At 41.6% G+C, this 23,011-nt stretch overlaps 1 protein-coding gene and 1 non-coding gene across 5 annotated transcripts in view; both read right to left on the reverse strand.

Annotated features, from left to right (window-relative positions):
- Positions 1-20,987, reverse strand: part of mapkbp1 (mitogen-activated protein kinase binding protein 1) — a 73,115-nt gene extending 52,128 nt beyond the window's left edge. For 2 of the 4 annotated variants that reach the window (XM_082974350.1, XM_082974348.1), the window contains exons 1-2: positions 19,857-20,987; positions 7,214-7,305 (exon numbers count right to left, since the gene is read on the reverse strand). In XM_082974350.1, coding sequence (XP_082830476.1) covers positions 7,214-7,305; positions 19,857-20,003 — 239 coding nt within the window. In that variant the 5' untranslated portion in view covers positions 20,004-20,987. The remainder of the gene's footprint in view (positions 1-7,213; positions 7,306-19,856) is intronic. The other 2 variants (XM_082974352.1, XM_082974353.1) reach the window with 1 other exon arrangement.
- Positions 20,988-21,572: 585 nt separating this feature from the next.
- Positions 21,573-21,645, reverse strand: trnaf-gaa (transfer RNA phenylalanine (anticodon GAA)). The gene has a single exon. It is a non-coding gene; the product is annotated as a tRNA-Phe (tRNA).
- Positions 21,646-23,011: the final 1,366 nt, after the last annotated feature.

Here is a 23,011-nt window from a genome sequence, read left to right on the forward strand (position 1 = left end):
CCTCTTCAACCTCAGGAGGCTGAACAAATGTAGCTTGTCACCTAAAACCCTCAAACTTTTACAGATGCACAATTGAGAGCACCCTGTCGGGCTGTATCACCGCCTGGTACGGCAACTGCACCGCTCTCAACCGAAAGGCTCTCCAGAGGGTGGTGAGGTCTGCACAACACATCACCGGGAGCAAACTACCGCCCTCCAGGACACCTATAGCACCCGATGCCACAGGAAGGCCAAATAGATTATCAGGGACAACAACCACCACTGCCGCTACCATCCAGAAGGCGAGGTCAGTACAAGTGCATAAAAGCTGGGACCGAGAGACTGAAAAACAGCTCCTATCTCGAGGCCATCAGACTGTTAAACAGCCATCACTGACAAAGATAGGCTGCTGCCTACATATAGACTCAAATCATTGGCCACTTTAATAAATGGATCACTAGTCCCTTTAAATAATCTGAGTAAAAATTCCCTGTTTTAGGTCAGATAGGATCACCACCCCCACAACATGATGCTGCCACCCCCGTGCTTCACGGTTGGGATGGTGTTCTTCGGCTTGAAAGCCTCCCCCTTTTCCTCCAAACATAACAATGGTCATTATGGCCAAACAGTTCTATTTTTGTTTCATCAGACCAGAGGACATTTCTCCAAAAAGTACGATCTTTGTACCCATGTGCAGTTGCAAACCGTAGTCTGGCTTTTTTATGGCGGTTTTGGAGCAGTGGCTTCTTCCTTGCTGAGCGGCCTTTCAGGTTATGTCGATATAAGACTTGTTTTATTGTGGATATAGATACTTTTGTACCTGTTTCCTCCAGCATCTTCCTTTGCTGTTGTTCTGGGATTGATTTGCACTTTTCGCACCAAATTACGTTCATCTCTAGGAGACAGAACACATCTCCTTCCTGAGCGGTATGATGGCTGCATGGTCCCATGGTACAGATGAACGTGGTACCTTCAGGCGTTTGGAAATTGCTCTCAAGGATGAACCAGACTTGTGGAGGTCTACAATAATTTTTCTGAGGTCTTGGCTGATTTCTTTTGATTTTCCCATGATGTCAAGCAAAGAGGCATTTAGTTTGAAGGTAGGCCTTGAAATCCATCCACAGGTACACCTCTAATTGACTGAAATTATGTCAATTAGCCTATCAGAAGCTTCTAAAGCCATGATATAATTTTCTGGAATTTTCCAAGCTGTTTAAAAAGGCACAGTCAACTTAGTGTATGTAAACTTCTGACCCACTGGAATTGTGATACAGTGAATTATAAGTGAAATAATCTGTCAGTAAACAATTGTTGGAAAAATTACTTGTGTCATGCACAAAGTAGATGTCTTAACTGACTTGCCAAAACTATAGTTTGTTAACAAGAAATTTGTGGAGTGGTGAAAAAACGAGTTTTAATGACAACCTAAGTAAGTGTGTGTAAACTTCCGACTTCAACTGTAATGTATTTTAAACCATCTTTTCCCATCTTGCCTATGCCGCTCGGCAATCGCTCATCCATATATTTATAGGTACATATTCTTATTCCATCCCTTTACATTTGTGTGTTTAAGGTAGTTGTTGTGGAATTGTTAGACTACTTGTTAGATATTACTGCACTGTCGGGAACTAGAAGCACAAGCATTTCGCTACACTCGTATTAACATCTGCTAACCATGTGTATGTGACCAATAAAATTTGATATGAGGCTTTCCCTCCCCTGGTCCATGGCTGTGTGTGGAGCAGGAGGGGATTCTGCTTGCGGCCACATAGGTTGTATATAAATAATGGGAACGTTGCAGTAAGTGGCCAGCAGCCAGCCAGCCAGCTCTCCTGCCTGGCACGGTGTAAAAATAAAACAACAGTGAGAGAGAACGGGAGAGAGAGAAAATGAGGTTGCATCCCAAATAGCACCCTATTCCCTTTGTAGGACACTACTTTTGACCAGAGCCCTTTAAAGTAGTGCACTATAATGTGGAGATTAGGGTGCTATTTGGTACACGACCTCTGTCGGTGGTTGATTACCTAGGACCCCGGAGCGTGTTTTAGGCTGCCTGCTTGCTGGTGTCACATTCAGAGAGCAGCCAGAGGACTTGTGGGAAGACATGACATGCAGGCCAGCTGGGCCAGAGGGGGGGAGACCACACCACAGAAAAACTCCTGTCTGCTGTGCTGTCATCTCATTCAATAGGTAGAAAAGAAGCTGCACGTTGCTGAGTGAGTGCACTACGACGTCAATTCCTTCAATGCCTTGGCTGCCATCTGGTTTGTGCTTTAAAAGCCTATGTCAGCAGTAAAGGAATGCCTCATGGCTGTCTACTCTGTGGCATTACTTAAGCCAGAGCCACGGGGGTGGGAGGGGAATGATCTCATGTTTCAATGTCCCATTACTCATCTCACCACAAACACTCCATATACTTCTGCCTTCCACAGTTCCACTGGGGTTCACAGGGGAAGCGAGGAAGTGTGGAATATTGAGTCGTTAGTATCTAGCATATCTATCCATCTATCTAGGCCAATAATATTAATTGTTGGATTGGAGAGTGTATTTATATAGAGAATGTGATGGGATTGACAAACAGGGTTCAGATCAATGACCTTAGGAGGACGGCTGAGTAATAAAGGTGAGCTTCCTCTCTCAGGCAAAATAATCCTACACGTTCTCTTTCACACAGGGCAGTCTGCAGTACTAGGCTAGCACAAACTGTCGCCTGCTATCCTGTTTTGTCTATCCCAGACACTGCTGTTCATCCTGTGTCTGCAAGCACAGTCAAATAAACACAGTTGGCTATTTATTAGCAAAGCCATGAATCATAAATTCACAGTATCTCTTGAAGAATATGTGCTGCTCTCCCTCCCTCGCAAGCTGGAGTGCTTGGTAGACACAATTACATGACTACAGTAACATGACTACAATTAAGCTAAGCATTACGAAAGGTCTTATGCTTTCGTCAGACTAAGCATGTTTTCCCCAACTAGAAAAGAACACTACCCTTCCGACATTGGATGTATCCCAAATGGCACCCTATTCCCTATATAGAGCTCTGGTCAAAAGGAGTGCACTATGTGCCCTGATCAATAGATAAACACCATATAGGGTGCCATTTGGGACTACATTACCAGTCAAACGTTTGGACACACCTACTCATTCAAGGGTTTTTCTGCATTTTTACTATTTTCTACATTGTAGTATAATAGTGAAGACATCAAAACTATGAAATAACACATATGGAATCATGCAGTAACAAAAATGATTTAACAAATCAAAATATATCTAATATATGCGATTCTTCGAAGTAGCCACCCTTTGCCTTCATGACAGCTTTGCACACTCTTGGAATTCTCTCAACCAGCTTTATGAGGTAGTCACCTGGAATGCATTTCAATTAACAGGTGTGCCTTGTTAAAAGTGGAATTTCATTCCTCTTAATGCATTTGAGCCAATCAGTTGTGTTGTGACAAGGTAGGGTTGGTATACAGAAGATAGCCTTATTTAGAAAAAGACCAAGTTCATATTATGGCAGGAACAGCTCAAATAAGCAAAGAGAAACAACAGTCCATCATTACAGACATGAAGGTCAGTCAACACGGAACATTTCAAGAACTTCGAAAGTTTCTTCAAGTGTAGTTACAAAAACCATCAAGCGCTATGATGAAACTGGCTCTCATGAGGACCGCCACAGGAAAGGAAGACGCAGAGCTACCTCTGCTGCAGAGGATTAATTCATTATAGTTACCAAACCCAGAAATTGCAGCCCAAACAAATGCTTCACAGAGTTCAAGTAACAGACACATCTCAACATCAACTGTCCAGAGGAGACTGCGGGAATAAGGCCTTCATGGTCGAATTGCTGCAAAGAAACCAGTACTAAAAGGACACCAATAATAAGAAGAGACTTGCTTGGGCCAAAAAACATGAGCAATGGACATTAGATCGGTGGAAATCTGTCCTTTGGTCTGATGAGTCCAAATTTGAGATTTTTGGTTTCAACAGCCATGTCTTTGTGAGACGCAGAGAAGGTGAACAGATGATCTCTGCATGTGTGGTTCCCACCGTGAAGCATGGAGGAGGAGGTGTGATGGTGTGGGGGTACTTTGCTGGTGACACTGTCGGGATTTATTTAGAATTCAAGGCACACTTAACCAGTATGGCTACCACAGCATTCTGCAGCGATTCGCCACCCCATCTGGTTTGCACTTAGTGGGACTATCATTTGTTTTTCAACAGGTCAATGACCCAACACACCTCCAAGCTGTGTTAGAGCTATTTGACCAAGAAGGAGAATGATGGAGTGCTGCATCAGATGACCTGGCCTCCACAATCACCCGACCTCAACCAAATTGAGATGGTTTGGATTGAGTTGGACTGCAGAGTGAAGGAAATGCAGCCAACAACTGCTCAGCATATGTTGGAACTCCTTCAAGACTGTTGGAAAAGCATTCCAGGTAAAGCTGGTTGAGAGAATGCCAAGAGTGTGCAAAGCTGTCATCAAGGCAAAGGGTGGCTACTTTGAAGAATCTAAAATATATTATGTTTTGTTTAACACTTTTTTGGTTACTACATGATTCCATATGTGTTATTTCATAGTTTTGATGTCTTCACTATTATTCTACAATGTAGAAAACAGTAAAAATAAAGAAAAACCCTTGAATGAGTAGGTGTGTCCAAACGTTTGACTGGTACTGTACTTTCACAGCAAATCAACTATTGTTGTCCAACATGGCAGCAAGCACATAATCTTGTGAAAGTATTCCGACTTCGAAGCAACATAAATCAAATATTTACTTATCCGACAGGTTAAGTCATAGGCGCCTTCAGAATGTGCTGTCTACATTGGGCCTATCGGTATATTTGAGAGGCCATCGTTCAAAGATCATTTGAAAAACAAGTTAAAAGAAGAGCCTATACCTATGGCTAATTCATGGTAAGCTGAGTAAAAGTACTGCCACACGGTCACTACCATCATCAGTCACCCATCAGCCATCTGGTGGGTTGGTTTAGCAGACTGACAGGTGGTCAAGCCTCTGAGATGAGAAAGCCCCGCAGGGTCTGTGGTGTCAACAAGGAGGGGATATCAGTTTCCTTCCAACCCAAGAGAGGAGAGACAGAGACCACCCTCCAATCTGCCAGTCCACTCCAGACCCTACCCCTCCCCCCCATGCTGATGCTGTCTTATTTCTCATCCTCTGTTCATGCTGAGACAGCCTGGAGGACCTCGTTGTTAATCTGCCGTACTGCAAGTTTCCTGTCCTGTCTGCCCAGTACGGCCAGAGTAAGTGGCTAACAATGATGGTGATATCTAGTGTTTCCCTGAGCTCAGCGCCAGCTATGCTGCTTAAATCTGCTGAAACCCTGAAGGCAGCATACTGTAGCTGTCCAAACGTTGGCATCTATTAAATGTACTGCATCGGAGCCATCAGGGTGTGCAGCTTTTCTTTTCTAAGTGAACCAATAAGAGAGACTACAGAAGAGTGACATACTGTACAGTAGTCTTGATAAAGAGCAAGTGAGAGCTCATGGGAGCCAAATATTTACTGCCACAGGATTCAGGCTATTCTTAGTAGTCGAAGCATTCATTTGAGCTGCATTTCTGTATTCTCCTCTGCGTTTATTTCTTTGTCCATCCATCGCCTTAAGTCTTTACGGCATCCTTCTGCGAATACAGCAGGCTTATTTGCAAGCTTGCAGTTACAAAGGCTCAGGCTGTAGTAAGACCCTCCAGCAGAGAGCTGCAATGCAGCACAGAGGCAGAGCAGAGCCCACTCCTCTTCTCCGGAGCAGAGTGGTCTAAGGAGTATTCCCCTCACACATACGCACATGCACCCCCCCCCACACACACAGTGCTACTACTGACCCAGTTTGCTGCAGTGCAGTGCGGTCAGGACGAGGGTCTGTGGCACACATCTATTCATGCATGTTAGATTTATCCAGCAGTAGGACATTTCATTCTCACTGAGGACATTTATTCCACATCACTAGACATGCCATCAGAGGTCTCTTCACAGTCCCCAAGTCCAAAAGACATTTGCGGCTAGGCAACGCACAGTATTATACGGAGCGATGATCGCATGGAACTCCCTTCCATCTCCCATTACTCAAGCAAAAAGCTAAATTAGATTTTAAAAAATGATAAAATATCTCATGGCACATTAGGGACTGTGAAATGACACACAAACACAAGCACACACACAATCTAACACACAATCTTTAGTTGTATTGTTTGTAAATCATTGTATTGAAATGTGAGACTGTTGTTGTCTATCAGTGTTTTGTTACTCGTCGTGTTTTATGTTTTTGTGTGGATCCCAGGAAGAATAGCTGCTGCTTCGGCAAAAGGATCCAAATTAACCAATACACGGCAGATGCTGCTTCAGAGGATCCAGCCATACATTCATTCAAACCCCATACAGTATTATCCTGTTCAATAATTGCACTTATCAGACCGGGTGTGTTCGTAAACTTACTCTGGAGTGCCATTTGCTCCATCCTAAGCAGCTCGCCCCAGCAGAGCTGGTTAGGCTGTTTTCATGTTATCCAGAGCGTTGGTGACTGTAACTGTACTACCGCTGGCAACAATTTAATGACGTTTTTTTGCCAACGTTTACTGACAGCGGCCATATTCAATGGGTGTTGAGCGTTCGTAAATTCATCAGCTATTCTGCGCTCTGGCACACTCAGATGAGAGAGAGCTCCAAAATCGGAGTAGATAGCCAGAGTGAATTTACGAACGCACCCATCATTCTAGGTTTGCACTGTATATATAGCACAATGGAAATTGACCTAAAGTGTGCTGCATTCAGGTTCTGCCATAAATGTTCTAACAATAAAGAGGTATGTAAAGCTGTAATTTAAGACATTTGCAGCAAATGCTGATATCCTTCAGTCATCATAGACTAAACTAGTTGTACAACAAAGCCATTGTAAATCAAACAAATATCCTCCCTCGTCACACACTCAGCATTCAACAAATTGGGATCCTGATATTCCAGTTTCCCCATACCCACATAGATGACTGTGCTGTATGGACGCTCGCCTTGATGATAAAACCAGCCGGCTCTGGGGGCCTATCAGTTATGAACCCACAAAGGATTCATAACATCATGTGTCAGTAGAATGGAACAGTCCCACAATGATATAAGGCTACTTACTACTACAACAACACTTCAGACAGACTAGAGTAAGGATTGTTGGGTGTGGTTTTGGTGTGCAACAGGTGTTCACCACGGTCACTCACCCAGCTGGGTAGGCCACTAGTCCGGAGCGAGGGTCGCAGGCCAAAGCACGGTTCCCAAACGCTGTGATCCCCAGCACCTTCTCTAATGTCACCTGAAAAATAAATAACACAATAAAATGAATGGAAACACGCATTACATTACACCATGTTGTTAAATAATTCATACACAAACTACAGGCCAAATGTGTGGTATTTTGCTAAATGAAAGCAGGTGTTCCTAATGTTTTGTGCACTCAGTGTACATGCATAATGATTTGCATGTCATTGTGGCAGTATTGGGAAAACACTGCATGAAACCATCTTTACTCTTCAGCTTTAACACACACATCCTCCCTCACACACTCTGTCTCCCCCTTTCACATAAACACACATACCATTCTCTCTCCCACAAACACACACTGTTCTCAACTTTAAAAACGTTGGGCACCAAACAGAATGTAAGGCGCACCAGAAAGAGAGAGATTGTTTTATATAGTTTAGGCTTACACTACGTGCTGACCACACCGCTCGCATCGCGTGCGTTACAAAATAAATGTACAAATACATGCTATTCAATCATTGTACCCACACCGCTCGCACGCGTCAACGAGGTGCTAAAACAGAACTTGGTTCTACTTGTGACGCTTAACACGCTGCAAGTCCCGCCTCTCCCATCTCCTCATTGGCTTTTAGGAGCATAAACCCACGTGCCATCTCCTCATTGGTTTTTAGGAACATATACCCACGTGGGTGATTGAAAGATGAACTGAGGTCCACACTCCCGGCCAGTCGGTAGTGGTAATGCACCTTAAAGTTGGTTGCCAACCGCCATATAAAGCCCAAAGAAGAAGAATCCTGACTCAACATGCGTGTGGTAGCAGACCCTTTTCCTTTCTTCCAGTGCCAATCAAATTTGCCTCGATCTAATGTCAAGTTACCAGGTTGCTAGCGAGCTAGATAACAAACAACGCCGTTCAGTCATGTTATCAAACCAATAATTAGCGGCCCGGCATTAATAAGGTAGCTCCGGTTGTATGGGTCATATTTTCTTAACCATTTGAGCAAGAGACGAGACGTTTTCTTCGCTGTAAAGCACGCATGCCTGTCGCGAAGCTGTGTTTCCTCCCAGGCACTGCAGCGTGACAGCGAACTTGCAAAGCCTACTCAGATTGGCCTGTGCTCTTGGTTATATCAGGTCAATGTACCAACTTTGCTCGCTCTGTGTGCTGCTCCAATGTACAAATGCAATAACAGAAGACTGATCAGGGTCTGCATCGCTATCACGGCTAAATTCTATTTTAAAAACTGATGAAGGTATAGGGGAGCAGGCGCCAGGGGTAGATCGGTAGGGGTAGTATCATCTGAAACTGTACTATGGTATTCTAAATGTTATAAGTATTATGATGTTTTTGTACCTTGATATTACCATGGTACCGGTACATCGTGAAACACTTGCCTGTACAGAATACAAATACTCCAAAACATACAAGACACTAAAGTAATACTGTAAAAAATGCGGTAAAGCAATACATTTTTGGTCCAATACAAATCCAATACAACACATTGTTGAGTACCACTCTCCATATCTTCAAGCACAGTGGTGGCTGCATCATGTTCTTAAGACTAGCTTGTAATAGTTAAGGACTGGGGGTCTATGGACCAAAGATCTGTGGAATGGTCAAAATAAGTGCACTATGTGAGGGAAAAGGGTGTCATTTGGGATCCATCCACTAATGCTACTATAGGTTCAAGGCTGCATACAGTCACTGCCTTAGAAATAAATCAGCCCCAGGATAATAAGAAAATCCACTCCTTACTTCCTTCGTACTCAAACAAAAGCGGCCTATTCCTTTGTCTAACTCCCTACTCCAGAGTGCTTCACGCTAAGCCAGTAGGCAATGTCTGCAAAAGCTTTCCATCACCTCTTATTAGCCTACACCCTAAGAAAACAAATGAATGAAGCTCACTTTAATAATAAAACAACCACAGCAAGGCTAATGATGACTCACATTATGTATATATCATTAAGCGAAACTAAATATAAACAATAGGAAGAAGTAGCATGACTTCAACACCTCCAGGCTGTGGAAGGACTATTTGACCAAGGAGAGTGATGGATTGCTATATCGGATGACCTGGCCTCCACAATCACCCGAGATGGTTTGGGATGAGTTGGACCGCAGAGTGAAGGAAAAGCAGCAAACAAGTGCTCAGCATATGTGGGAACTCCTTCAACACTGTCGGAAAAGGATTCCTCATGAAGCTAGTTGAGAGAATGCCAAGAGTGTGCAAAGCTGTCATCAAGGCAAAGGGTGGCAACTTTGAATAATCAAAAATCAAAAATATATTTTGATTTGTTTAACACCTTTTTGGTTACTACATGATTCCATATGTGTTATTTCATAGTTTTGATGACTTCACTATTATTCTACAATGTAGAAAATAGTCAAAATAAAGAAAAACCCTTGAATGAGTAGGTGTGGCCAGCATCCCAGAGTCGCTTCTTCACTGTTGACATTGAGACTGGTGTTGAGGACTTGTGAGGTGTCTGTTTCTCAAACTAGACACTCTAATGTACTTGTCCTCTTGCTCAGTTGTGCACCGGGGCCTCCCACTCCTCTTTCTATTCTGGTTAGAGACAGTTTGCGCTGTTCTATGAAGGGAGTAGTGCACCGCGTTGTACGAGATCTTCAACTGGTACTGTATATATCATGGTGTACAAGACACCTGTCTGATTCACGCCTGTCTGAGTGGACTGATCCATTGTGGAGACCGTGGAAATGGCACAGTGCTACTGAAATTGTATATGGTTATATTACATAAGAACATTGTTGCAACACAAAAAATATATATATATTTTAAAACAAATGCGCTTTCTCCCGCATAGTGGTCGCTGTCCACGGTTCTGAAACACATCAGTGTGCTTTTGAATTGGCGTCTCTTTTCCTAGACCATGTTGCTATGTGCATAATAGCAAAGTTAACCAGCATATTGGTGTTGAAAACAATGTGGCGGAGGCAGCAGCAGAATGAGGAGACTAGAAAACAACCCTTGCCTTATTGTCTAAGAAAAGTGAGGAGAGAAGAAACCCAAACTTAGTTTATAATCAATAGCCTAACTTATAAATGTGCCTGGCTTTATATATCATCCATATACACTACCGTTCAAAAGTTTGGGGTCACTTAGAAATGTCCTTGTTTTTGAAAGAAAATAAAAAAAATTGTCCATTAAAATAACATCAAATTGATCAGAAATACAGTGTAGGCATTGTTAATGTCGTAAATGACTATTATAGCTGGAAACGGCTGTTTTTTTTATGGAATATCAACATAGGCGTACAGAGGCCCATTATCAGCAACCATCACTCCTGTGTTCCAATGGCACGTTGTGTTAGCTAATCCGTGTTTATAATTTTAAAAGGCTAATTGATCATTAGAAAACCCTTTTGCAATTATATTAGCACAGCTGAAAACTGTTGTTCTGATTAAAGAAGCAGTAAAACTGTCCTTCTTGAGACTAGTTGAGTGTCTGGAGCATCAGCATTTGTGGGTTCGATTAGAGGCTCAAAATGGCCAGAAACAAAGTACTTTCTTCTGAAACTCGTCAGTCTATTCTTGTTCTGAGAAATGAAGGCTATTCCATGCGAGAAATTGCCAAGAAACTGAAGATCTCGTTCAACGCGGTGCACTACTCCCTTCACAGAACAGCGCAAACTGGCCCTAACCAGAATAGAAAGAGGAGTGGGAGTCCCCGGTGCACAACTGAGCAAGAGGACAAGTACATTAGAGTGTCTAGTTTGAGAAACAGACGCCTCTCACAAGTCCTCAACACCAGTCTCAATGTCAACAGTGAAGAAGCGACTCTGGGATGCTGGCCTTCTAGGCAGAGTTGCAAAGAAAAAGACATATCTCAGACTGGACAATAAAAAGAAAAGATTAAGATGGGAAAAAGAACACAGACACTGGACAGAGGAAGATTGGAAAAAAGTGTTATGGACAGACTAATCTAAGTTTGAGGTGTTCGGATCACAAAGAAGCAGAACCGTGAGACGCAGAAAAAATGAAAAGATGCTGGAGGAGTGCTTGACGCCATCTGTCAAGCATGGTGGAGGCAATGTGATGGTCTGGGGGTGTTTTGGTGGTGGTAATGTTGGAGATTTGTACAGGGTAAAATGGATCTTGAAGAAGGAAGGCTATCACTCCATTTTGCAACGCCATGCCATACCCTGTGGACGGCGCTTAATTGGAGCCAATTTCCTCCTGATCTGTTTCACCTGTCGGTGTGATTGTCTCCACCCCCCTCCAGGTGTCGCCCATCTTCCCCATTACCCCCTCTATAATGGAGTGGCGAGCACAGTGACCGGATCTCAACCCTATTGAGCTGTTGTTGGAGCAGCTTTAACGTATGGTACGAAAGAAGTGCCAATCAAGCCAATCCAACTTGTGAGAGGTGCTTCAGGAAGCATGGGGTGAAATCTCTTCAGATTACCTCAACAAATGGACAACTAGAATGCCAAAGGTCTGCAAGGCTGTAATTGCTGCAAATGGAGGATTCTTTGACGAAAGCAAAGTTTGAAGGAGAAAAATATTATTTCAATTAAAAATCATTATTTATAACCTTTTCAACATCTTGACTATATTTCGTATTCATTTTGCAACTAATTTCATGTATGTTTTCATGGAAAACAAGGACATTTCTAAGTGACCCCAAACTTTTGAACGGTAGTGTATATCTACAGAAATAAGACAGATCCTGCTTCTGTTGCCTGTTTGAGTGTTTGTTTAATAGCCTACTGATTCCATGAGCACCAATTCCATTGTCAAGTAAACAATTTCACAGATTCGGCTGTTTTTAAACTTTGCTTTGCTGTAATAAAGGCTTTAAACTTTTTTTTGTTAGAACAGCCTCTGGTATTATTTATCATTATTATGTTATTTACACTGTTCCAAAATGTCAGAAAAATAATAACGCTCCTTTTTCTTGATCACCTTCTCATTTGTTATTATTACTATTAGGATCAGCATTATAATATATAATGTCATTATCATTAGTAGGCTTAGTAAAGCAGCCTTGTATAACCACAATAGAGCTGTAGGCCTAAGAGCACATCCTGTTTAGTCTTAATACCGTAACTTACTTAGGCCTATATTTTAATACTTACAGTATATAGGATATGGGATCAATCATTCATTCGTTCATATCATCACACAGCATACAATTCATTTATGATTTGAAATGCAAATCAAGCATTTGTATTAAAAATAAAATAAAGCAAGCCTTGAATAACTAGCTTAAACAATAAATAAATCGTTCCATTTCGGGAAATTGCATTCAGGAATGAACGTGACTGGTTTTAGTCTTTGCTGTAATAAAGGCTTAGCAACAAAACGTTACAACAAACTCTCTGGTACCAGTGGTGGTAGGTGCCATTTAAGATGGGGGAGGATCACTTTTTTTTTAGGAACATGGCCTTATTTCTATTACACCATTTTGGATGACTGTCATTCATATTCCATTCACCCAGCTCAATGTAACATTGATAGGTTTAGGTAACTACCTGATACTAGAAATTTCCCTATACCCATCATGAGGTTGCTATAACCTACCCTATGAATGAAAGTTTACATTGTTGGTGCACAGGTCGAGATAATTTTGAGTGATCAAGGTGACAGACAGCGACACATTCAAGACCGCCTTGCACACTATTGCCTGCGTCTAGCTGATATAGGGTGTAATCATTAGTCCAACAGTTGCAAACAAGAGTTTCCATTGGACAAATTCAGGTATGCTTATCCCTGTCTCGTTCTGTTTGCTTCCATTTAATTAAGTTTTTCAACAGAATTGGCGCAATGAATACAACCCTGATTACACGCAAACCCAGTTAACTTTCATAGCAGCCACATACAAACACCTCATTTCACCTTTTCCCTTCGCTTGAGGACTTCAGTGCACAACACACCAGCTGTCTGTGACCAGGAGAAAAAAATAATTTCCAAGCCAAACCTTCATATGATGGTCGCTAACTGCTATACACAGCCTACACCGTTGTCACCATATTATCTAACGTCAGAGTCAACATAACTACTACAACTAATACATTAGAAAACCAGTTACAATCATGCAGTACAGTGTGTACAGTTCCAGTGTTGGATAGCCATAGCCAGCTAGCTAACATTGCATCCCTCTCTGTTTGAGCCGGATATTTGAATAGGCTAAACTAGCTAGCTGCATTCGATGCTAGCTAAGTAAATGAAAGTGAAAAATAAATACTACACAACAAAGCTAGCTCTCTCTCTCTTGCTTCTCCTTCATTTTTGAAGAAATTAACTTGTTAAATGTTTTATTGTTTTTCTCTCTCTTTGAGTCAACTTGTCACGTCTTCTCCCGTTCTTCCCCCCTGGCGCTTGACGGCGCCAGGCTGCCCTGCATCACGCACTCCTTCCATCCATTACGCACACCTGCCTTCCCTTGTCACGCACATAAGCAATATTGGACTCACCTGGACTCACTCATCTGTTTATTACCTCCCCTATATTTGTCAGTTCCCTTGCTCTATTCCCCGCTGCTGCATTGATTGTCTTTTGTTTGCATTATTAGTTTGCTGACGCTGTTCCTGTCTCGTTCCATGTCTGTTCTTTATTAAATGTTTGACTCCCCGTACCTGCTTCGTCTCTCCAGCGTCATTCCATGTGACACAACTACTCACCACATTTTATGTACTTCAGTGCTATCTAGCTGTAGCTTATGCTTTCAGTACTAGATTAATTCTCGGATCCTTTGGGTGGACAACATGTCAGCTCGTGATGCAAGAGCTCTGATAGGTTGGAGGACGTCCTCCCGAAGTTGTCATAATTTCTGTGTAAGTCTATGGAAGTGGTGAGAACCGTGAGCCTCCTAGGTTTTGTATTGAAGTCAATGTTGGAGGACAGAAGCTAGCTGTCCTCCAGCTACATGGTGCTACCCTCATTGCAAAACGGTGTGTTTTCATCAATTATTTGGTGATGTGAATATATTTAATATAGTTTTATCTAAAATCTTTCACTATTTTTATATTTGGTCCTCCCTTTCCTCCTCTGAGGAGCCTCCACTGTCTGGTACGCTTATAATGTATTTAGTGTCGTTTACATTGTTCCAAACGGTCAGAAAAATGATATTGTGATCTAACAGCACCTCTTTGGTACATATAATATGCACGCAGCGCTTGCTCCTCACTTTATTTTTCTTTATCTCCAGTATTTTCCACTAGTCAAATTCATTCCACACATCTGACTTCCCCTTTACCTCATGAGAAACTAGTAATCATTCCCCCGTTTCAGATTTATTTGTCACGTCCTCTGCCTCCATTTTATGGTGTTCAGAGTTTGTTATTACCAATTTATTGATGTGATTACGATATGCTATAGGTCAGGCCTTATTGGTCACGTGCATGTGATGCATTAATGTGTCACATAAAGAGAGCAATGGTTGAGGGAATAAGGAATGTTTTTCCTATACAAATGAGGGATTACGGTAAAATAACTTTTCAGTCAGAAATGGCTGTAATTATGTTGCAGCTTAAGCAACACGGACAGAGCGATAAACACTTTGATGTTCTGTGGTGGTCACTGCAGCAGAGACAGTGCGATAAACATTTTGATGTTCTGTGGTGGTCACTGCAGCAGTGACAGCGCGATAAACACTTTGATTTTTGGTGGTGGTCGCTGTAGCAGAGAGGAGAGAGAAACAACAGGTGTTAGTCACACAGTCACTCAATGTCTTTTTTTTGTAACACGTAATAAGTCTGAGCCAGGCCCAGCCCAATCAAATCAATTACTGGTCGGACACTCTCTAGTTATTTGTGTGTCTTAATTATGTAATCAAACAGTGTGTTTAAAGCATCAGACAAGCTCACTGTATATAGTTGATTTGTCTATATATATGGAAAAATACACGCTTTGACATTTCAACCAATCAATTGGTCGAAAGAACAGACGACTCTTGGTCGACCAAGATTTTTTTTTGGGGGGGGGGGGGAACAGCCCTAAACTAATTAAATGACTATCCGGATTACCTGCATTGATCCTTTTTAGAGGTTGACCGATTAAATCGGCATGGCCGATTAATTAGGGCCTATTTCAAGTTTTCATAACAATCGGTAATCAGCCTTTTTGGATGCTGATGATGGCCGATTACATTGCAATCCACGAGGAGACTGCGTGGCAGGCTGACCACCTGTTACGCGAGTGTAGCATCAAAAGGACCTGTGGCTGCAAGGAGCCAAGGTAAGTTGCTAGCTAGCATTAAACTTATCTTATAAAAATCAACCAATCTTAACATAATCACTAGTTAATTAAACATGGTTGATGATATTACTAGGTTACTAGCTTGTCCTGCGTTGCAAATAATCACAATGCGGTTCCTGTTAATTTATCATCGAATCACAGCCTACTTCAACTTCGCCAAAAGGGTGACGATTTAACAAAAGCGCATTTGCGAAAAAAGCACAATCGTTGCACAAATGTACCTAATCATAAACATCAATGCCTTTCTTAAAATCAATACACAGAAGTATATATGTTTTAAACCTGCATATTTAGTTAAAAGAAATGGATGTTTGCAGGCAATATTAATTACAGAAATTGTCACTTCTCTTGCGCAGAGTGCAAGCAGAGTCAAGGTATATGCAGCAGTTTGGGCCGCCTGGCTCGTTGCGAACTGTGTGAAGACCATTTCCTCCTAACAAAGGCCCTAATTAATTTGCCAGAATTTTACATAATTATGACATAACATTGAAGGTTGTGCAATGTAACAGCAATATTTACACTTAGGGTTGCCACCCGTTCGATAAAATATGGAACGGTTCCGTATTTCACCCTAAGAATAAACATTTTGTTTTCGAAATGATAGTTTCAGGATTTGACCATATTAATGACCAAAGGCTTGTATTTCTGTGTGTTTATTATATTATAATTAAATCTATGATTTGATATTTGATAGAGCAGTCTGACTGAGCGGTAAGCAGCAGCAGGCTCGTAAGCATTCATTCAAACAGCACTTTACTGTGTTTGCCAGCAGCTCTTAGCAATGCTTGAACCACAGCGCTGTTTATGACTTCAAGCTTATCAACTCCCATGATTAGGCTGGCAATACTAAAGTGCCTATAAGAACATCCAATAGTCAAAGGTATATGAAATACAAATGGTATAGAGAGAAATAGTCGACGCTTCATAATTCCTATAATAATGACAACCTAAAACTTCTTACCTGGGAATATTGAAGACTCATGTTAAAAGGAACCACCAGCTTTCATATGTTCTCATGTTCTGAGCAAGGAACTTAAACGTTAGCTTTTTTACATGGCACTTATTGCACTTTTACTTTCTTCTCCAACACAGTGTTTTTGCATTATTTAAACCAAATTGAACATGTTTCATTATTGATTTGAGACTAAATAGATGTTTTGTATTATATTAAGTTAAAAGAAGTGTTCATTGTTCATTCAGTATTGTTGTAATTGTCATTATTACATATATAAAAATATGGATCGATTAAATCGGTATCGGCTTTTTTTGGTCCTCTAATAATTGGTATCGGTATGCCGTTGAAAAATCATAAAAATCGGTCGACCTCTAATCCTTTTTTAACTAACTCCATTGTACGGACTAAGCAAACACACTGGTCTCTACCCACACACACACACACCCACACACACACACACACACTGCTGTTACAGCTCCACATATGCTGCTGCTACAGCTCAGTCGTTTTATCTATTCTGTTGCCTATTCACTACATACTGTGCCTTCAGAAAGAATTCAGAACCCTTGACTTTTTCCACATTTTGTTAGGTTACAGCCTTATTCTAAAATGGAATAAATCGTTTTTTTCCCCCTCAATCTACACACAATACCCCATAATGACAAAGCAAAAACAGGTTTTTAGAAATGTTTGCTAATTTATTACAAATAAAAACTTAAATATCACATTTAAATAAGTATTCAGACCCTTCAGGCTGTGTGCTTAGGGTTTTTGTCCTGTTGGAAGGTGAATCTTCACCCCAGTCTGAGGCGCTCTGGAGATGGTTTTCATCAGGGATCTCTCTGTACCTTGCCTCAATCCTGACTAGTCTCCCAGGCCCTGCCGCTGAAAAACATCCCCACAGCATGATACTGCCACCACCATGCTTCACCGTAGGGATGGTGCCAGGTTTCCTCCAGAAGTGACGCTTGTCATTCAGGCCAAAGAGTTCAATCTTGGTTTCATCAGACCAGAGAATTGTGTTTCTCATGGTCTGAGAGTCTTTAGGTGCCTTTTGGGAAACTAAGCGGGCTGTCACGTGCCTTTTAATGAGTGGCTTCCGTCTGGCAACTCTGCCATAAAAGCATGATTGATGGAGTGCTGCAGAGATGGTTGTCCTTCTGGAAGGTTCTCTCCCATCTCCACAGAGGAACTCTAGAGCTCTGTCAGAGTGACCATTGGGTTCTTGGTCACCTCCCTAACCAAGGCCCTTCTCCCTCGATTGCTCCGTTTGGCCGGGAGGCCATCTCTAGGAAGAGTCTTGGTGGTTCAAAACGTCTTCCACTGTGTTCTTGGGGACCTTCAATGCTGCAGAAATAGTTTGGTACCCTTCCCCAGATCTGTGCCTCGACATAATCCTGTCTCGGAGCTCTACGGACAATTCCTTCGACCTCTTACCTTGGTTTTTGGTCTGACATGCACTGTCAACAATGGGACCTTATATAGACAGGTGTGTGCCTTTCCAAATCATGTCCAATCAATTGAATTCACCACAGGTGGACTCCAATCAAGTTGTAGAAACATCAAGGATGATCAATGGAAACAGGATGCACCTGAGCTCAATTTCAAGTTTCATAGCAAAGGGTCTGAAAACGTATGTAAATAAGGTATTTCATTTTTACATTAAAAAAAAATATACATTTGCAAACATTTCTGAAAACCTGTTTTGTCATTATGTGGTATTTTGTGTAGATTGCTGAGGATTTGTATTTATTTAGACGTTTCCACTTCCCAATAACAGCACTTACAGTTGACTGGGTCAACTTTGACAGGGCAGAAATTTTACACACTGACTTGTTGGAAAGGTGGCATCCTATGACTGTGCCACGTTGAAAGTCACTGAGTTAGGCCATTCTACTGCCAATGTTTGTTTATGGAAATTGTATGGCTGTGTGCTCGATTTTATACACCTGTCGGCAACAGGTGTGGCTGAAATAGCCGAATCCACTAATTTGAAAGGCTGTCCACATATTTCTGTATATATAGTGTAGCTACTTCAATTACCTCGTACCCTTGCACATCGATTCAATTGTGTTACTCCCTATATAGTCATGTTATTTTTACTCTTTATTGTTATTCACTGTGTATTTAGTCCTTATGTCAGTATTTATTGGCTACCCGGTGGTCTACACCTGCTGTATACGGTGCATGTGTCAATGTTAGTCTACACCTACAAATAAAATTGTATTTACTATACATGAAAGCTTGTCATATTGATTACATTCGTGGACTTAAACTTCAAATGTACAGTATTATTGTCACAGATGGAGATTTAGCCAACAAACAAAAAACTGGACAGTTTTATCTCAATCTCTTCATTCAAAGACTCAATCATGGACACTCTTACTGACAGTTGTGGCTGCTTCGCGGGATGTATTGTTGTCTCTAGCTTCTTGCCCTTTGTGCCATTGTCTGTGCCCAATGATGTTTGTACCATGTTTTGCGCTGCTACCATGTTGTGATGCTGCCATGCTATGTTGTTGTCTTAGGTCTAGGTCTCTCTTTATGTAGTGTTGTTTATGTAGTCCATATTTTTATTTAAAAAATACATTTTTAATCCCAGCCCCTGTCCCCGCAGGAGGCCTTTTGCCTTTTGATAGGCCGTCATTGTAAATAAGAATTTGTTCTTAACTGACTTGCCTGGTTAAATTAAGGGTAAATAAAATACATAAAAAAATGTTATCAACTGAACTTGGCTAATGTTTTTTTCTTTATTGCTTTGTAGGGGGTTCAGTCAGGCACACGTCACGTGTGTGCCTTTGTGAGAGAGAAAACACAGATCGCTTGTACCCTACATGTGAATGGAAGGATCCTAGCTGTCTGTGAGAGGTAGGTGTCACATGCCATGTGTGTCACATGCCATTTTCTCACGTCAACACTAAAGGGAGCAATACTAGGGAACAGTTCTCCTATATAATCAACTTACAGTTGCAAATATCCTAGCCTTTGTCCATAAGAATCACTGTAACTGCAATTGGGACAGTAATATACTAGTTATAACCAATTACTTCAACATGAAGATATGGAGTTAACTGCAGGACTAGGCTACTATGAGGGATGAGGATTTATGCTACGAACAACCTCCACAGGGTTGTTGCTGCAAAGGGGAATAAGCCTGCATGCAATGTTCATGTTTTTGGTTTATGATCAGTGACACACTTCCCTAAATATGTCATGTTTCTGGACTCTATGAGGAAGCAGACAATTATTTCCACTGGAAAGCAATGTACTGATCATTTCATTTTACCGGTAGATTAACGCTATTTCAATTAGGCCTATATAAACATTATCGTGATATTGCCTGGAAGGTCGCTCGTTGTGTTTGATAGCAAACCTACAAGCTGGTTATAATGGTCTACTACTGTTCCTATCCAAGCCAGATACATACCTTGTTACTGAGATTCTCTTTATGGTTCCGATCTTTATTCCTTCTCAATTTGATAGATGGCGAGCGGAGAAGATTTTTGATCCGACTCTTTATTGTGGAACCCTCCACCGTCATCATGAAATCTAAATTCTGACTGATCTCAGACATCGGTTGATAGATCTAGTACATGAAATCTGGGAACCAGTGGTGATAGCCAGACAAAACCAAATGTTGTTCAGCAAAAATAAATACAAAGATAAAATAAACATTAATTTGCTGTCATGCTTCCTTCTGGTTCAATGCGATACGTGATACGTTGGCGTGATGTGTGCGGTTCCCGTTCATTACATGCCCTGCTCTGCCTGGAAAGCTTTTCTACAGTATCCGTCCTTCTTGCATTACATTCTGATCCACTGAGAGAGCTATTTCTCTGGATGCATTTGGAAAAATTGTCCATGTTCCCAGATTGTCAACAGTAGTAGCTAGCTACTTCGATGATCGGGTTCCTGAAGACTGTCAGTCACGCCGCGACTCCTCGTCTTGTGTCATTGCGTCCTCCGCGATGAGAACTGCCACTGGTGAAACTGGATCTGCGGCACAATACCAGTTCTTGGTTAGCTACTGTAGCTAGCCAAGCTTTCTGACAATGTCCCGGCTGTCTCTTTCGTCCCCACATTGGGCAAGAAAGATACTGCCGTTAGCTAAACCACATGCTCAAGAAGAATATGCCCAGTGCTATTGCCTACTAGCATGCCATTTAACAACATTAGCAAGCTAGCTAGGTACTGTAGGCTAACGTTGTGCATAGCCCCCAAGCACTGTCAGTGACAGGCCAGCTAACTAGCTACCTTGCCGTTTCTGTCAATCTTTTTCTGTTTATTCCAAGCAGGGTTGAATGACAACCGCTTGCGACACTGATATCTATATTTTACTTTCCCGTTGAGAAGTTTTGGGCAGGACTGTCAGGGCAAACCTCAGTCTCGCCTCGTAGCAAGCGTCAACATTTGACAGTCATCTGTTGATTACTTTGGAAAAGCATTCTGACCCAGATCTCACCAGCAGCAGCTCACCAAGTCAATGTCGCCATCTAGTGGTTAAAATTGTCCCGCTCCATTTCATGTGCAGCTCGTCCCTTTAACAGTAAATTGGTTTTCGTCCTCTCCACTCGAATGCAAAATTTGAAAGAAAACAGTTGTTGAAAGCCGCTTTTTAGTAATTTATATGTAAACAGAGAATTCTAGTCGCATTGTAAAACATTTTCGAATATTTTGTTTTCAAGACTAACATTTTATTTACCTTTTCATGTACAGGCATTACACTGACAAACACAACTTAATAGTTTTAGTTTACTTTTTTACATTACTTAGACCTCATTTTAACAAACATGGCTTTGTGTGGGAACTGGGAAGTGACATTGACAATATATGAAATCTTTCCCAGACACCAATGCATGCTAGTCTTGGTACCAATCTGACAAACATTCCACTCTTCTCACTCTCATGTGCCAAAGGGTTAGTGCTATCCGGGATCCTTGGGACTTCCTACGCGAAACACCAACCGCATTTTACTGTTCCACTTCGATGGGACGTTGAGTTGCTCATTGTTTTTGACAATGAGACGCTGGGCCAATTGTGCACTGCCCTATGGGACTCCCAATCACGGCTGGATGTGACACGGCCTGGATTCGAACCAGGGACGCCTTAAACCACTGCGCCTCGGCAGCCCAAAAACATTGCCTGCCGAAACCCGGGATCGAACCAGGGACCTTTAGATCTTCAGTCTAACGCTCTCCCAACTGAGCTATTTCGGCTGGTTATCAGAACTGTCATTTAAGTGTGTCCATAACACGTGGAGCCACGAAAATATAATTCGAATTATAACAAAGTCAAAAACAAAAATGTTGCTGTTAGCTAGGAAAGTTAATGCGTTTTGTAGTTGGTATATATTTAGTTTCAGAATTTAGACCCTAGACGCGAGCTAGCCATTTTTGAAAGATACCACAGTCCCAAAGTCAAAATGTGCTAACTAGTGGAAACCGTTTCGTCTTGACAAAAAGAAAACGGTTGCTGGAGAAATTAACTGACGAGTTCCAATAGTTGCGTAACCTTTGGAATGAAGGACAGCTGTGAGGCTTATCAAATCAGATCTGCTTGAGCTATTTTTCAATCGCTTTGGTGCCATTTTCACAAGTATGCAGGACATTTTAAAAACTTTTAGTACAAAACTCCTTGTAACACATTCGGTCTTGCATTCAAAACCGTTCATTGTGCATTCATTTTGTTTGGAGACATCTTTCACCACATACAGTAACCATTGATCCAAAATATACGTTTACTGAAATATAACTAAAACAATGGTTTAAATCACCAAAACACAACATAATTTCTATTCAATTTAGTTGGTTTTAACCCATTAATCCAATGGCAAAAAAAATGCAAGATACATGTTTCAAAATTGCCCCTTGAAGGGCTGAAAGTAATATGCTACAGTACTGTAAGTCACAGGCCATGGCACTGTTTTCACAGGCTATTCACTTGCACTACCCCTCAAAATTGATTGAAAATCAATCTTTTCTATCCCATGTGTGGGCAAAAAAGGTGTGAAGACATCTTCCACAATCATATGGTAATCATGTATTGCGTTTTAAAGTATTGTACTTATGTACTGTAATGTTCTTGTGTGGCTCAGTTGTGCATGACACTAGTAACAACAGGGATGTGGGTTTGATTTACTGTAGTCACTTTGGATGAAAGAATCTGCTACATAAATGGCATGGAATATAGTATACTACTGGCCAATGCAATTTTACTGTAGTAAAGCAGTGTGAAAACCGCCCAACACCAATAAGAAGAGACTTGCTCAGGCCAAGAAACACGAGCAATGGACATTTGACCGGTGGAAATCTGTCATTTGGTCTGATGAGTCCAAATTTGAACTTTGGTTCCAACCACCATGTCTTTGTAAGAAGCATGATCTCCACATGTGTGGTTCCCACCGTGAAGCATGAAGGTGGTGGTGTGATGGTGCTTTGCTGGTGACATTGTCTGTGATTTATTTAGAATTCAAGGCACACTTAAACAGCATGGCTATCATTTGTTTTTCAACAGGACAATGACCCAAAACACACCTCCAGGCTGTGTAAGGACTATTTGGCCAAGGAAAAGCAGCCAACAAGT

Source organism: Salmo salar, chromosome 01 (assembly GCF_965601325.2).
Source record: "Salmo salar chromosome 01, fSalSal1, whole genome shotgun sequence".
In the NCBI taxonomy this organism is placed as follows: Eukaryota; Metazoa; Chordata; class Actinopteri; order Salmoniformes; family Salmonidae; genus Salmo; species Salmo salar.